General features: G+C 46.2%; 1 protein-coding gene across 2 annotated transcripts in view; it reads right to left on the reverse strand.

Moving 5' to 3' along the window:
- KCNH8 (potassium voltage-gated channel subfamily H member 8) overlaps positions 1-14,569 on the reverse strand; it is a 1,879,819-nt gene that overhangs the window by 1,172,262 nt on the left and 692,988 nt on the right. For both annotated transcript variants that reach the window (XM_069648885.1, XM_069648884.1), the window contains exon 2: positions 13,071-13,304. In XM_069648885.1, the coding sequence (XP_069504986.1) occupies positions 13,071-13,304 (234 nt within the window). The remainder of the gene's footprint in view (positions 1-13,070; positions 13,305-14,569) is intronic.

Below are 14,569 nucleotides of genomic sequence, written 5' to 3' on the forward strand. Positions count from 1 at the left end.
GAGCTTTGTTGACCTCTGTGAAACCAAAGAAACCAGAGAGCAGCAGACCTTCGTTGACCTCTCTGAAACCAAAGTAACCAGAGAGCAGCAGAGTTTTGTTGACCTCTGTGAAACCAAAGAAACCAGAGAGCAGCAGAGCTTTGTTGACCTCTGTGAAACCAAAGAAACCAGAGAGCAGCAGAGCTTTGTTGACCTCTGTGAAACCAAAGAAACCAGAGAGCAGCAGAGCTTTGTTGACCTCTCTGAAACCAAAGAAACCAGAGAGCAGCAGAGCTTTGTTGACCTCTGTGAAACCAAAGACACCAGAGAGCAGCAGAGCTTTGATGACCTCTCTGAAACCAAAGAAACCAGAGAGCAGCAGAGCTTTGTTGACCTCTCTGAAACCAAGGAAACCAGAGAGCAGCAGAGTTTTGTTGACCTCTCTGAAACCAAAGAAACCAGAGAGCAGCAGAGCTTTGTTGACCTCTCTGAAACCAAAGAAAGAGCAGCAGAGCTTTGTTGACCTCTCTGAAACCAAAGAAACCAGAGAGCAGCAGAGCTTTGTTGACTTCTCTGAAACCAAAGAAGACAGAGAGTAGCAGAGCTTTGTTGACCTCTCTGAAACCAAAGAAGCCAGAGAGCAGCAGAGCTTTGTTGACCTCTGTGAAACCAAAGAAACCAGAGAGCAGCAGACCTTCATTGATCTCTCTGAAACCAAAGAAACCAGAGAGCAGCAGAGCTTTGTTGACCTCTGTGAAACCAAAGAAACCGGAGAGCAGCAGAGCTTTGTTGACCTCTCGGAAATCAAAGAAGCCAGAGAGCAGCAGGGCTTTGTTGACCTCTGTGAAACCAAAGAAACCATAGAGCAGTAGACCTTTGTTGACCTCTCAGAAACCAATGAAACCAGAGAGCAGCAGAGCTTTGTTGACCTCTGTGAAACCAAAGAAACCAGAGACCAGCAGAGCTGTGTTGACCTCTGTGAAACCAAAGAAACCAGAGAGCAGCAGACCTTTGTTGGCCTCTCTGAAACCAAAGAAACCAGAGAGCAGCAGAGCTTTGTTGACCTCTGTGAAACCAAAGAAACCAGTGAGCAGCTGCGCTTTGTTGACCTCTGTGAAACCAAAGAAACCAAAGAGCAGCAGAGCTTTGTTGACCTCTGTGAAACCAAAGAAACCAGAGAGCAGCAGAGCTTCCTTGACCTCTGTGAAACCAAAGAAACCAGAGAGCAGCAGACCTTTGTTGACCTCGCTGAAACCAAAGAAACCAGAGAGCTGCAGAGCTATGTTGACCTCTGTGAAACCAAAGAAACCAGAGAGCAGTAGAGCTTTGTTGACCTCTGTGAAACCAAAGAAACCAGAGAGCAGCTGAGCTTTGTTGACCTCTGTGAAACCAAAGAAACCAGAGATAAGCAGAGCTTTGTTGACCTATGTGAAATCAAAGAAACCAGAGAGCAGCTGAGCTTTGTTGACCTTCGTGAAACCAAAGAAAGAGCAGCAGAGCTTTGTTGACCTCTCTGAAACCAAAGAAGCCAGAGAACAGCAGAGCTTTGTTGACCTCTGTGAAACCAAAGAAACCAGAGAGCAGCAGTCCTTCGTTGATCTCTCTGAAACCAAAGAAACCAGAGAGCAGCAGAGCTTTGTTGACCTCTCTGAAATCAAAGAAGCCAGAGAGCAGCAGCGCTTTGTTTACCTGTGTGAAACCAAAGAAACCAGAGAGCAGCAGAGCTTTGTTGACCTCTGTGAAACCAAAGAAACCAGAGAGCAGCAGACCTTTGTTGACCTCTCTGAAACCAAAGAAGCCAGAGAGCAGCAGAGCTTTGTTGACCTCTGTGAAACCAAAGAAACCATAGAGCAGCAGACCTTTGTTGACCTCTTGGAAACCAAAGAAACCAGAGAGCAGCAGAGCTTTGTTGACCTCTGTGAAACCAAAGAAAATAGAGAGCAGCAGAGCTTTGTTGACCTCTGTGAAACCAAAGAAACCAGAGAGCAGCAGAGCTTTGTTGACCTCTGTGAAACCAAAGAAACCAGAGAGCAGCAGAGCTTCGTTGACCTCTGTGAAACCAAAGAAACCAGAGCAGCAGAGCTTTGTTGACCTCTGTGAAACCAAAGAAACCAGAGAGCAGCATACCTGTGTTGACCTCTGTGAAACCAAAGAAACCAGAGAGCAGCAGAGCTTCGTTGACCTCTGTGAAACCAAAGAAACCAGAGAGCAGCAGACCTTTTTTGACCTCTCTGAAACCAAAGAAACCAGAGAACAGCAGAGCTTTGTTGACCTCTGTGAAACCAAAGAAACCAGAGAGCAGCAGAGCTTTGTTGACCTCTGTGAAACCAAAGAAACCATAGAGCAGCAGACCTTTGTTGACCTCTTGGAAACCAATGAAACCAGAGAGCAGCAGAGCTTTGTTGACCTCTGTGAAACCAAAGAAACCAGAGAGCGGCAGACCTTCGTTGACCTCTCTGAAACCAATGAAACCAGAGAGCAGCAGAGCTTTGTTGACCTCTGTGAAACCAAAGAAACCAGAGAGCGGCAGACCTTCGTTGACCTCTCTGAAACCAAAGAAACCAGAGAGCAGCAGAGCTTTGTTGACCTCTCTGAAACCAAAGAAAGAGCAGCAGAGCTTCGTTGACCTCTCTGAAACCAAAGAAACCAGAGAGTAGCAGAGCTTTGTTGACCTCTCTGAAACCAAAGAAGCCAGAGAGCAGCAGAGCTTTGTTGACCTCTGTGAAACCAAAGAAACCAGAGAGCAGCAGACCTTCGTTGATCTCTCTGAAACCAAAGAAACCAGAGAGCAGCAGAGCTTTGTTGACCTCTGTGAAACCAAAGAAACCGGAGAGCAGCAGAGCTTTGTTGACCTCTCGGAAATCAAAGAAGCCAGAGAGCAGCAGGGCTTTGTTGACCTCTGTGAAACCAAAGAAACCATAGAGCAGTAGACCTTTGTTGACCTCTCAGAAACCAATGAAACCAGAGAGCAGCAGAGCTTTGTTGACCTCTGTGAAACCAAAGAAACCAGAGACCAGCAGAGCTGTGTTGACCTCTGTGAAACCAAAGAAACCAGAGAGCAGCAGACCTTTGTTGGCCTCTCTGAAACCAAAGAAACCAGAGAGCAGCAGAGCTTTGTTGACCTCTGTGAAACCAAAGAAACCAGTGAGCAGCTGCGCTTTGTTGACCTCTGTGAAACCAAAGAAACCAGAGAGCAGCAGAGCTTTGTTGACCTCTGTGAAACCAAAGAAACCAGAGAGCAGCAGAGCTTCCTTGACCTCTGTGAAACCAAAGAAACCAGAGAGCAGCAGACCTTTGTTGACCTCGCTGAAACCAAAGAAACCAGAGAGCTGCAGAGCTATGTTGACCTCTGTGAAACCAAAGAAACCAGAGAGCAGTAGAGCTTTGTTGACCTCTGTGAAACCAAAGAAACCAGAGAGCAGCTGAGCTTTGTTGACCTCTGTGAAACCAAAGAAACCAGAGATAAGCAGAGCTTTGTTGACCTATGTGAAATCAAAGAAACCAGAGAGCAGCTGAGCTTTGTTGACCTTCGTGAAACCAAAGAAAGAGCAGCAGAGCTTTGTTGACCTCTCTGAAACCAAAGAAGCCAGAGAACAGCAGAGCTTTGTTGACCTCTGTGAAACCAAAGAAACCAGAGAGCAGCAGTCCTTCGTTGATCTCTCTGAAACCAAAGAAACCAGAGAGCAGCAGAGCTTTGTTGACCTTCGTGAAACCAAAGAAAGAGCAGCAGAGCTTTGTTGACCTCTCTGAAACCAAAGAAGCCAGAGAGCAGCAGAGCTTTGTTGACCTCTCTGAAATCAAAGAAGCCAGAGAGCAGCAGCGCTTTGTTTACCTGTGTGAAACCAAAGAAACCAGAGAGCAGCAGAGCTTTGTTGACCTCTGTGAAACCAAAGAAACCAGAGAGCAGCAGACCTTTGTTGACCTCTCTGAAACCAAAGAAGCCAGAGAGCAGCAGAGCTTTGTTGACCTCTGTGAAACCAAAGAAACCATAGAGCAGCAGACCTTTGTTGACCTCTTGGAAACCAAAGAAACCAGAGAGCAGCAGAGCTTTGTTGACCTCTGTGAAACCAAAGAAAATAGAGAGCAGCAGAGCTTTGTTGACCTCTGTGAAACCAAAGAAACCAGAGAGCAGCAGAGCTTTGTTGACCTCTGTGAAACTAAAGAAACCAGAGAGCAGCAGAGCTTCGTTGACCTCTGTGAAACCAAAGAAACCAGAGCAGCAGAGCTTTGTTGACCTCTGTGAAACCAAAGAAACCAGAGAGCAGCATACCTGTGTTGACCTCTGTGAAACCAAAGAAACCAGAGAGCAGCAGAGCTTCGTTGACCTCTGTGAAACCAAAGAAACCAGAGAGCAGCAGACCTTTGTTGACCTCTCTGAAACCAAAGAAACCAGAGAACAGCAGAGCTTTGTTGACCTCTGTGAAACCAAAGAAACCAGAGAGCAGCAGAGCTTTGTTGACCTCTGTGAAACCAAAGAAACCATAGAGCAGCAGACCTTTGTTGACCTCTTGGAAACCAATGAAACCAGAGAGCAGCAGAGCTTTGTTGACCTCTGTGAAACCAAAGAAACCAGAGAGCGGCAGACCTTCGTTGACCTCTCTGAAACCAATGAAACCAGAGAGCAGCAGAGCTTTGTTGACCTCTGTGAAACCAAAGAAACCAGAGAGCGGCAGACCTTCGTTGACCTCTCTGAAACCAATGAAACCAGAGAGCAGCAGAGCTTTGTTGACCTCTGTGAAACCAAAGAAACCAGAGAGCAGCAGAGCTGTGTTGACCTCTGTGAAACCAAAGAAACCAGAGAGCAGCAGAGCTTCGTTGACCTCTGTGAAATCAAAGAAACCAGAGAGCAGCATAGCTTTGTTGACCTCTGTGAAACCAAAGAAACCATAGAGCAGCAGACCTTTGTTGACCTCTCAGAAACCAATGAAACCAGAGAGCAGCAGAGCTTTGTTGACCTCTGTGAAACCAAAGAAACCAGAGAGCAGCAGAGCTGTGTTGACCTCTGTGAAACCAAAGAAACCAGAGAGCAGCACACCTTTGTTGGCCTCTCTGAAACCAAAGAAACCAGAGAGCAGCAGAGCTTTGTTGACCGCTGTGAAACCAAAGAAACCAGAGAGCAGCAGAGCTTTGTTGACCTCTGTGAAACCAAAGAAACTAGAGAGCAGCAGACCTTTGTTGACCTCGCTGAAACCAAAGAAACCAGAGAGCAGCAGAGCTTTGTTGACCTCTGTGAAACCAAAGAAACCAGAGAGCAGTAGAGCTTTGTTGACCTCTGTGAAACCAAAGAAACCAGAGAGCAGCTGAGCTTTGTTGACCTCTGTGAAACCAAAGAAACCAGAGATAAGCAGTGCTTTGTTGACCTATGTGAAATCAAAGAAACCAGAGAGCAGCTGAGCTTTGTTGACCTTCGTGAAACCAAAGAAAGAGCAGCAGAGCTTTGTTGACCTCTCTGAAACCAAAGAAGCCAGAGAGCAGCAGAGCTTTGTTGACCTCTCTGAAACCAAAGAAGCCAGAGAGCAGCAGAGCTTTGTTGACCTCTGTGAAACCAAAGAAACCAGAGAGCAGCAGTCCTTCGTTGATCTCTCTGAAACCAAAGAAACCAGAGAGCAGCAGAGCTTTGTTGACCTCTCTGAAATCAAAGAAGCCAGATAGCAGCAGAGCTTTGTTGACCTCTGTGAAACCAAAGAAACCATAGAGCAGCAGACCTTTGTTGACCTCTCGGAAACCAATGAAACCAGAGAGCAGCAGAGCTTTGTTGACCTCTGTGAAACCAAAGAAACCAGAGAGCAGCAGAGCTTTGTTGACCTCTGTGAAACCAAAGAAACCAGACAGCAGCAGACCTTCGTTGACCTCTCTGAAACCAAAGAAACCAGAGAGCAGCAGAGCTTTGTTGACCTCTGTGAAACCAAAGAAACCAGACAGCAGCAGAGCTTTGTTGACCTCTGTGAAACCAAAGAAACCAGAGAGCAGCAGAGCTTTGTTGACCTCTGTGAAACCAAAAAACCAGAGAGCAGCAGACCTCCGTTGACCTCTCTGAAACCAAAGAACCCAGAGAGCAGCAGAGATTTGTTGACCTCTCTGAAACCAAAGAAGCCAGAGAGTAGCAGAGCTTTGTTGACCTCTGTGAAACCAAAGAAACCAGACAGCAGCAGAGCTTTGTTGACCTCTGTGAAACCAAAGAAACCAGAGAGCAGCAGAGCTTTGTTGACCTCTGTGAATCCAAAGAAACCAGAGAGCCGCAGAGCTTTGTTGACCATCTGAAACCAAAGAAACCAGAGAGCAGCAGAGCTTTGTTGACCTCTCTGAAACCAAGGAAACCTTAGAGCATCAGAGCTTTGTTGACCTCTCTGAAACCAAAGAAAGAGCAGCAGAGCTTTGTTGACCTCTCTGAAACCAAAGAAACCAGAGAGTAGCAGAGCTTTGCGGCGTAGAAGACGGGTCGTGGGAGCGCAGGGGAAATAAGAGTAGGAGCACCATTTCTATCCTCCTCTGATAGCCCTCTCGCCCTCGAGACAAGTGCACAATCAGGTACTTCTGGCAGCGTGTGGTGGCACTTAATGCTTGCGTCATCACGCCATCTGGTGCCGGAATGTCTCCATAACCCCTAGATCCCATGAGGCTCTCCGAGGTGTCTTCCAGCACTGCCATTCTGACATGCGGCCAGGACATGCTGCGATTGGCTGCACACCTCATTGAACCTACTTAAGGAAAGCGTGGATTTTAAGGAACTTCAAAACATTGTCTATAATTAATTGGATAGTAAGAGGAGGTGCTTTCCAAAGGGAGTCTCCTCACCCGGTGATGCAGTCCTACAATCATTTGTCCCTTGTTTGGAGACTGAAGATGACATATAGGCTCATGAGTTTGAAGGTGAGCTTCTTTAAACTCTGGCCCTGTATCAAAGATGGTGTTATTTGTTATGCCCAGGAGCTTCAATGAGGTGCATCCTTCGACAGGAAGCGAATGTAGCATGCTCATCGGTTTATAGTCATTCCATCAACAGCCAACACATCTAATGCCATACCATCTAAAAAAAGCATCTAAAAAAAGAATTTAATGCATTTATTTTAAATCTTTTTTTTTAATGGGGGCTCCCCGCAACACCCCCTTTTTTAACCTTCAAAACCCATTTTTATTAAACTAATCTCTTTACCATCTAAAAAAAAATGCATTAGATGTTTTTTTTAGATGCTCTTTTTTAGATGGTTTGGCTGTCGATGCTTTGGTTGTCAATGCAATGACCGGATTCCTGCTCATCACAGCAGAAGGAGATAAAAAGCTGAGTTCTGTAGGGCCAAAGGGGTACCTGGGTGGGCCAAAGTAAATCCCATTGGCATAGTCCAGACGTGATGGCATCAAAGCCGAGACTCCTTCGATGCACTTGCAATTGACTACATATGGAAATACTTTATTTTGCGAAAGAAGGAAAAACCTTGTCTTAGTTACTTGATCTATTTGAGACGTCCAAGATAGATCACTCTCAAGGGTAATGGCCAGATATTGGACCGGCAGTGATGGAGAAGAGCAGCTGCCTTAAGATGTGGGCCATAAAGACTCTCAGGAGGTGAAGACCCAACTATCATTAGCTCAGTTTTAGTTGGCTTGATCTTAGGAAAGTTATTTCTCATCCAGCTATGCAAGGACACCCTGATATTTTAAAACTTGGTTGTGACTAAACCCACGGAGAGTTCTCTAGAAGAATCTGGTTGTCATTGGTGTAGTTGAAGAATCTTCAGGGAAAGGTGTGGATGGTCAGAGCTAATGATAAAATATGTACATAAAAAAAGTGGGGAAAAGAGCCGACCCCGGGGGCACACCACATTTTACTAATGTGGATCTGGAAGTGTATGAAGCAAACTGAACCCTTGGTAGCGATTAGGCAGGAAACATGCATAACAGTTGAATGCGTGGCCTGACACTTAAGTCTCCCAATTGAGAAACACCTGGACGCTACTGATCACCAGAACTATCGACCTGTTGGAGGCCTCCCATGGGCTGACAATATCTTGGAGAAAGTAGTTACTGATCAGCTGCAAAAACATGTGGAACAGCTATCACTGCTCGATGCCTTCCAATCAGGATCTCGCCCTTAGTGGCGGTCGAGGATGACATCCCAAAAATTACTGATGAGGGGATTTAACCCTGTGGGTTATGCTCAATCTTTTGGTGGCTTTTGACACTGTGGATCATAGGATCCTGCTGTTTAGACTTTGGGTGGAGTCTCTGACCATGCCCTAAATTGGATCAGATAATTTGTGTCTGACCGTTATCAGCGAGTTAATCTAAGTTGCCACCTATCTGATTTAGTGCGGCGGGGATCCACCTTGTCACCTCTGCGGTTTAACATATATATTTGCAGCCATGAATGTCCTTTTCCAGGAAATTTAACCTGGGTTATTACTCTTATGCAGATGGTACCAAGCTCTATGTAAGACAGTAGAGCCCCAGCATAACATGGTGCAATACCTTGAAGAAGTGGGCTGCCATATGGCCTCCAACAAGCTCCAACTGAAGCCCAATAAAACATAGCTGATTTTGTTCATACCGAAACACCTTTTGGCAGATGGAGCTAAAGTCAGCATTTTGTTTCACTCCATTTGTTTAAGACATGCCCTTCCCTTTGTCCCCAGAAAGATTAAGTAATTGTGGTACGAGCACTGGTTAACTCCAAATCGGAGTGGAATGGCAACCTTACAGACAAATTAACCAGTTTCGGAGGGCACGGAATGCTGCTATCCACCTGATAGTGAACCCACCAAAGACTGCGTCTATCTCTCCATTGCGTAGATGACACTACTCACCTTCCGTCAGGCAGTGGGTCGATTTTAAAACCCTCTCCCTAGTATTTAAATGCCCAAACAAATTTGTGCCATGCTACTTATCATCTAAAGTGGTTTGCTATGAGCCACGCCCCCTCTTAAAATCCTCCGATAAATATTGTTTAGTGATTCCGCCATCTGGATTTGTTTACAGGGGCGACAGGTGCTTTTCGATCTTTGGACCCTGACGATGGAACCTGCGGCCTCTAAAAGTTCAAAGTATTCCCTCCTTTTCACTTTTCCAGTAAGCCTTGAAGAAGCATGTGTTCCCCTAATCTTATTTTACAAGGATATCCAGCTTGGATTGCTAGCCATCTAAGGAACGTATCGAGGGTTTTCGTCCCTCTAGACATCATCTGCGTTAGAATGCAGGTAAGTCTGTTGTAGCGCGTTATAAATCCATCAAAACAAATCAAATCAAGACAGAGTGGCTGAAAGTGTTGATGGCCCCTCAAAAGTCTGGCTTGACCAGGGTCGCCACTCTCGCATTGTCAGAATTAGATCAAAGGTCACCCAAAGCAGAACTCAGGACCAACTCCATCCTGCTACCTGGATCTAAACCAGCCTTAAGCGGCTCCTAGAAACTATTGCTTGAGAGATTACTGGGATTGGGTAATCACCACAGATTCCAGAATCCTAGCTAGGTATGACTGGTTGGATATGGTTTGAACATTTCCTGGATCCTTGGAATCCAGAGATGGTTTCTGCTCAGAGGGGTGGGTGCAGCCTCTTTAAAGGGATATAGGCCTGAGCCCTTCACTGATTGTAGATATCAAAAGGATTGCTCATCAGCGATGGTCGCACAATAAGCTCTTTGACTCGCCGAGAATGCTGGAGGTTAAACTAACTGCCACAAAAGGGGTCAAGGTTAAGAAAACCGTATCTGCAGTTCGGACCGGAGTGGAAATATGATCAGAGGCATTCAACGTGAGTGAGGTGGATTCAAGGTGAATTTCCTGGATGATCCCCACAATTTTATTTGCGAAGAAGGAACTCATTACAGAGATGTGGACTTGTCCAATAGAGCAATACAGAAAAGAGAGGGGAATTAATATAGGAGAGAAGCCCCCGGGAGTGGAGGAGATAAAGGAATCGAGAAGTGGCATGGACCCTGCCCGAAAGAAACTAGACATATGTGTCAGGTAGAAGGCACCTTGGCTAAAATAAGATGTAGACATAGACATGTATGTATATATATATGTCTATGCACAACTGAATGTTGACTATCAGGTGGAGGCGGCTTTGTCATGAGAACGACCACTCATAAAGCTGTGGCAATTGTATTACACATCTTGCCCTTGTTCAATATTTGAATTTCTCCTTCTTGGATTTCCCCATTCAGGTTCCTGTACGGCCCCCCTCCACCCCTGCCCTACCCCGAGCCGTCCATGATATGAGTTTTTGTTGGATGCTGGGTCATTATATAGCAAGAGAAGATTTGAGAGGAGGCAGAAAGGCAGAGCTGTGGAGTGAGGAGAGTAGTGTAGTGGAGTGTAATAGCCCGGCTCTTGTCAGCATTTGACATGTTGACCTCAGACCTACTACTGAGGGTCCTGTCATTGTCGCAGCCCTTACGTTGTGCCGTAAAGTTGAGAAAGCACCAAAGCCCTCACATTCTCCATCCATGTGTTCCATGCGTCCAGGGGCACCACAACATTGTTAATGCCCAGAGGGCTACATACAAACCAAATGATAACTGTTATCGGTCTCAGTATTTCCCATGATGTCCTGTGACCCAGGGCTAAGGTTTCTATTTAAGCTTTCTTTGAATTTGGGGTGAATAGGTCTTAGTATTTATTTATTTTTTAATTAAAATGCATGTGGTTTATATCTTTAAACCTTACATTTATAAATACTCAAATTCTTTAGAAAACAAGTAAAATTTCTACATAGGTCTTAGTAAAAAGTGACTGAAGTTTCTAGTTGGTTGCCTGTCCTTAATGGGGATATGGCAGCCGTGTTAGGGGAAGGCAGATATTTCGCCGACCATAGAAGCTGATGATGTCATCCTATTGACCACCGCCCCACTAAGATCATCCATGAGTTCAAATAGTAATTTCTCTGTCCACCTGCAAACTTCCCCTCTTGTTCTCATGATGACGTCAGGTTAAGGGACTCTGGTCTCCCTGTCAGGGGGTTCAATGGGGTCCAAGTGAGGGCGACCTGAGGATTGTACCCATCCTGCTCCAGGCCCACCATCCAGTCGCTCAGAGGGATACCCGGATCGCTTCGTCACCCCACTAGACATCTGCAAAACCAGACGGGGCACTTTGTCACCTTCCCTTAACTGCACTGCTAATGCCAGCTTCTGCACCAGTCCTTCTATATGTGGGTTGGCATAACTTGCCCAGTAATGCTGTGCGCACAAAAGGTTTGGCTAATGTGTAGGCTTATAGTAGTCCTGTTAGCAGAGGCGTGTCCAGGGAGTAGCCTGCGGTGTCACGTGCTACCCCTGGAATCTGATTGGCCAGCCCAGGGGCCACCCCATTATCCTAAACTACTATCATTATGTGTGTGTGCGCTTGTACTTCATGCCACACCTGCATACGTCAGTGCCCCATGTGGGCCACCCCAGTCAAAGGAGTCTGGGCACGCCACTGCCTGTTAGCTGTACACAGCGCTCTCTAACCGAATACAGGGAACATCATTTTTAAACCATGCATATTTCTTTTATAAAGAGAAAAATAAGTCACTTTAACTCTTCAAGAGGAAAGAAGTGATTCAGAAAACAGCAAACGTGCGTTTCAGCAACGTGCCAGGTCACGCATCCACGCTCTGTTTCACTTCTCAGATGCAGGAGACCAGCACCATGTCTTATTCCCGGATCCTAATCTGCCACGAAATGTCTTCAGAGCACCCCATCTCTCCTGACCTGCTGAGCTCATCTTTAGGGGATGGAGGAGGTTACCCCCAACTACAAGTGAGTTGAGGTGGGCTGCCTGCCTGACGGGAGCTGCCTAACGCAGACTGAGGGAGGTATGGAATACTGTCACGTGGTAATCTGCTGAATGCTCTGGCTGCAGGGGTTCGAGGCCGGATACCGCACGTTGTTGAACCTGTGTCAATTTCACTACACGGGGGCTCCATTTGGGCAGGAAATCAGCTCCTTTGCCCAGGCGTATATAATACGAATGGAAATCAGTGTTTGAAAAACAATTAAATACTTTAATTAAAAAATGGATGAGCGCTACTCCATGATAGCGTATTCAAAGGCTTCACGTGAGCCCCCAAAAGGGAGTGAACCTTTGAAAGCACCACCAACGTTGTTCATACTGGTAGCAGGGACACCAGTACTGCCGCACTGCCAAGTCAGTATGTTGGATGTATACTAATTGACCTTTTCACAATTGATCGCGGGGGAATTGACCTTCTGCACAATTGCTTGTGAAATGAAGGTCAATTAGGATGTATATACGGGAGGAAACCCCCCACAACCACCCACTCAATCCAAATCCCCTGCAGCCCCCCCACCCAACCCCATTATATTATTTATTACCCCAAACCCACCCCACACATATATATAAAAAGGAAAACAAAGGTAAAGGTCAATTGTGCAGAAGGTCAATTACGACCACTATTATTAGGTCAATTAGGACAAAAGGCCAATTGTAAATGGGCAATTTGGGTAATACCGGTAGGTCTGGTGCCCTGCAGCGTGTTACTGCCCCTGGTTTGGGATATGAGCTGCGGTTTCGATGACTGTCACATTCGCACTAAACACTGTGTTAATGTCAAGAGAGGGTTCTCTCAAAAAAGGCTTGTGGAATCTTAGTCATTGAAACATTGATAGGTGTTAATGGAGATTTGCTGACACGTGTTTCGACCATGCAGGTCATTTTCAAGGCTAATAATATGTGTTACAGGCCAATTGTCACCCCCATATGTGCCTCATCACAGTTGTGTAAAGTGGTCATGAAAAACATGTTGGTCGAAACACGTCTCGGGAAAATGTCACATGCCTCGATATCGTAAGTCACAACCAACGCACATGTCGCCATGTCCCACAACCGATGGCCAAGAAAAGTGACTGAAGGAACTAGAGGGCTACATCCTGATCTTTACAAGACTTGCAAATACGTATGCAAATAAATAAATAATCCATACATAACACAGGAATGACCTTAGACAGAACATACTGAGAACCATTCGCAGTCTCAGATGCCTTTCTATAAAGTTGTCCTTAAGGTTGGATCAATATACATGGAGGAACCTGGTGATCGGAGAGACACCTGGTGTTCACGAGGACCCAGTAGGGTCAAGCTGCCCACTCACCATTCTTCTTGTAGAACATGATTTCCCCTTTGAACTCGCTCTTGTCCTCCAGGGACATCTCGATCTCCAGCGTCATCTGCTCGTTGGTCTCGGCCCCGAAGAGAAACTTGCAGCTGCAGCTCTTCTGCATGACTTCAGTGCGCGCGAAGCCCGCCAGCTCGCAGAATCCATCGGAACAGTACACTATAGGGAATCCCTTCGCCACCTGAGCGTTGGCGAGGATGAAGTTACTATCTGCAGGGAAACACAGAAGGGGGTCTGGCGTTACAAATAGAAACACAATGGGGCATCGTTGCCCTGGCGACAGTGCAGAGGACTAGACCATGTGGGACTCAGCATGCAGAGACAACGGCTTTTAATCAGTCAACCTAGAACATGGAATCCAGGGTTTGGTGCAGTGTTCAGAAGACAAGTTGGAAATCGTTCCCAGGTTGTTGCCCAGCAAGGATCATACAGTTCTCAGTCACTCATCCTTGAGGGAAATTGACACATCATTGACGCCCAAAGGCTTCCACCTCCAACTGGGCATCCCATGGCCAACACGCTTATTGACTCATTTCCTCCTTATATGATCTTTCAATCTGCACTCGTCTCCACGCTCCTGTGTTTATTTATCAGCCACGCCATGCCCCCACCTATTGTTATTATTATTATTATTATTATTATTATTATTATTATGGTATTTATTGAGTGTGGACCTAGCTTCGAGAAGCAACAGAGCGCTTATAATGACAACCCCTTTGAGCTTCCACTAGTATATTCTCAGCTCCACCTTCTCCCCATCTTGCTATATCTCTGTACCTCCTGGCACCCTCTTAAAGATGATGCCTCGATCTTCTCCGCGCAAACCTCACAATATATCTGGCACCGACTGCCATCACTGCTAACTTCTGCACCCTCGTGTACACTGTTAAATGGTTCTAATAGCACGTTGACCTCCTCTGACAACCTTACCATTCTTTACACTGCCTACATCCTCACACTACACTGACCCTAACATCACACTCCGCTTCTGTACCCTTGCTCCCCAGTCAGCACCCTGCATCCCCTCCATGTCCTGCCCGGGACCTACCTCTCCCATGACTTCAACCTCTCTATCACAACTGAAATGTCCACTGTCTTCTGGAAACTGCTACCATCCCACCCATCCTCAAAACACCTGTGTTACCTGTGGTAGACCTGCCAGCTATCAGTCTATGTCTGTCCCCCATTACTCCATAATCCTCCAGTGCATGGTATTCAAACATATCACTTTTGATATAAGGCACTCACTACTTCTCCAGCCCATCATTCCAAACTATCCTGGATTCTCATCCTCTTGAACTGCTCTATTGCCTTCGACACTGTCAACCCCCACTTGTTCCCCTCACCCCAGGATTGCATCAATGACTCACACCTGTTCTGGGTGCCTCTTATTTGCTGGACTGGTCCTTTTCTACGTCCTGAAATATGGACCACTCCAGTCACACCTCCACCATTTCGGGTGCTCCTGAAGAGTT

The sequence above is a fragment of the Ambystoma mexicanum genome, chromosome 2q (assembly GCF_040938575.1).
Source record: "Ambystoma mexicanum isolate Mex_15411 chromosome 2q, UKY_AmexF1_1, whole genome shotgun sequence".
In the NCBI taxonomy this organism is placed as follows: domain Eukaryota; kingdom Metazoa; phylum Chordata; class Amphibia; order Caudata; family Ambystomatidae; genus Ambystoma; species Ambystoma mexicanum.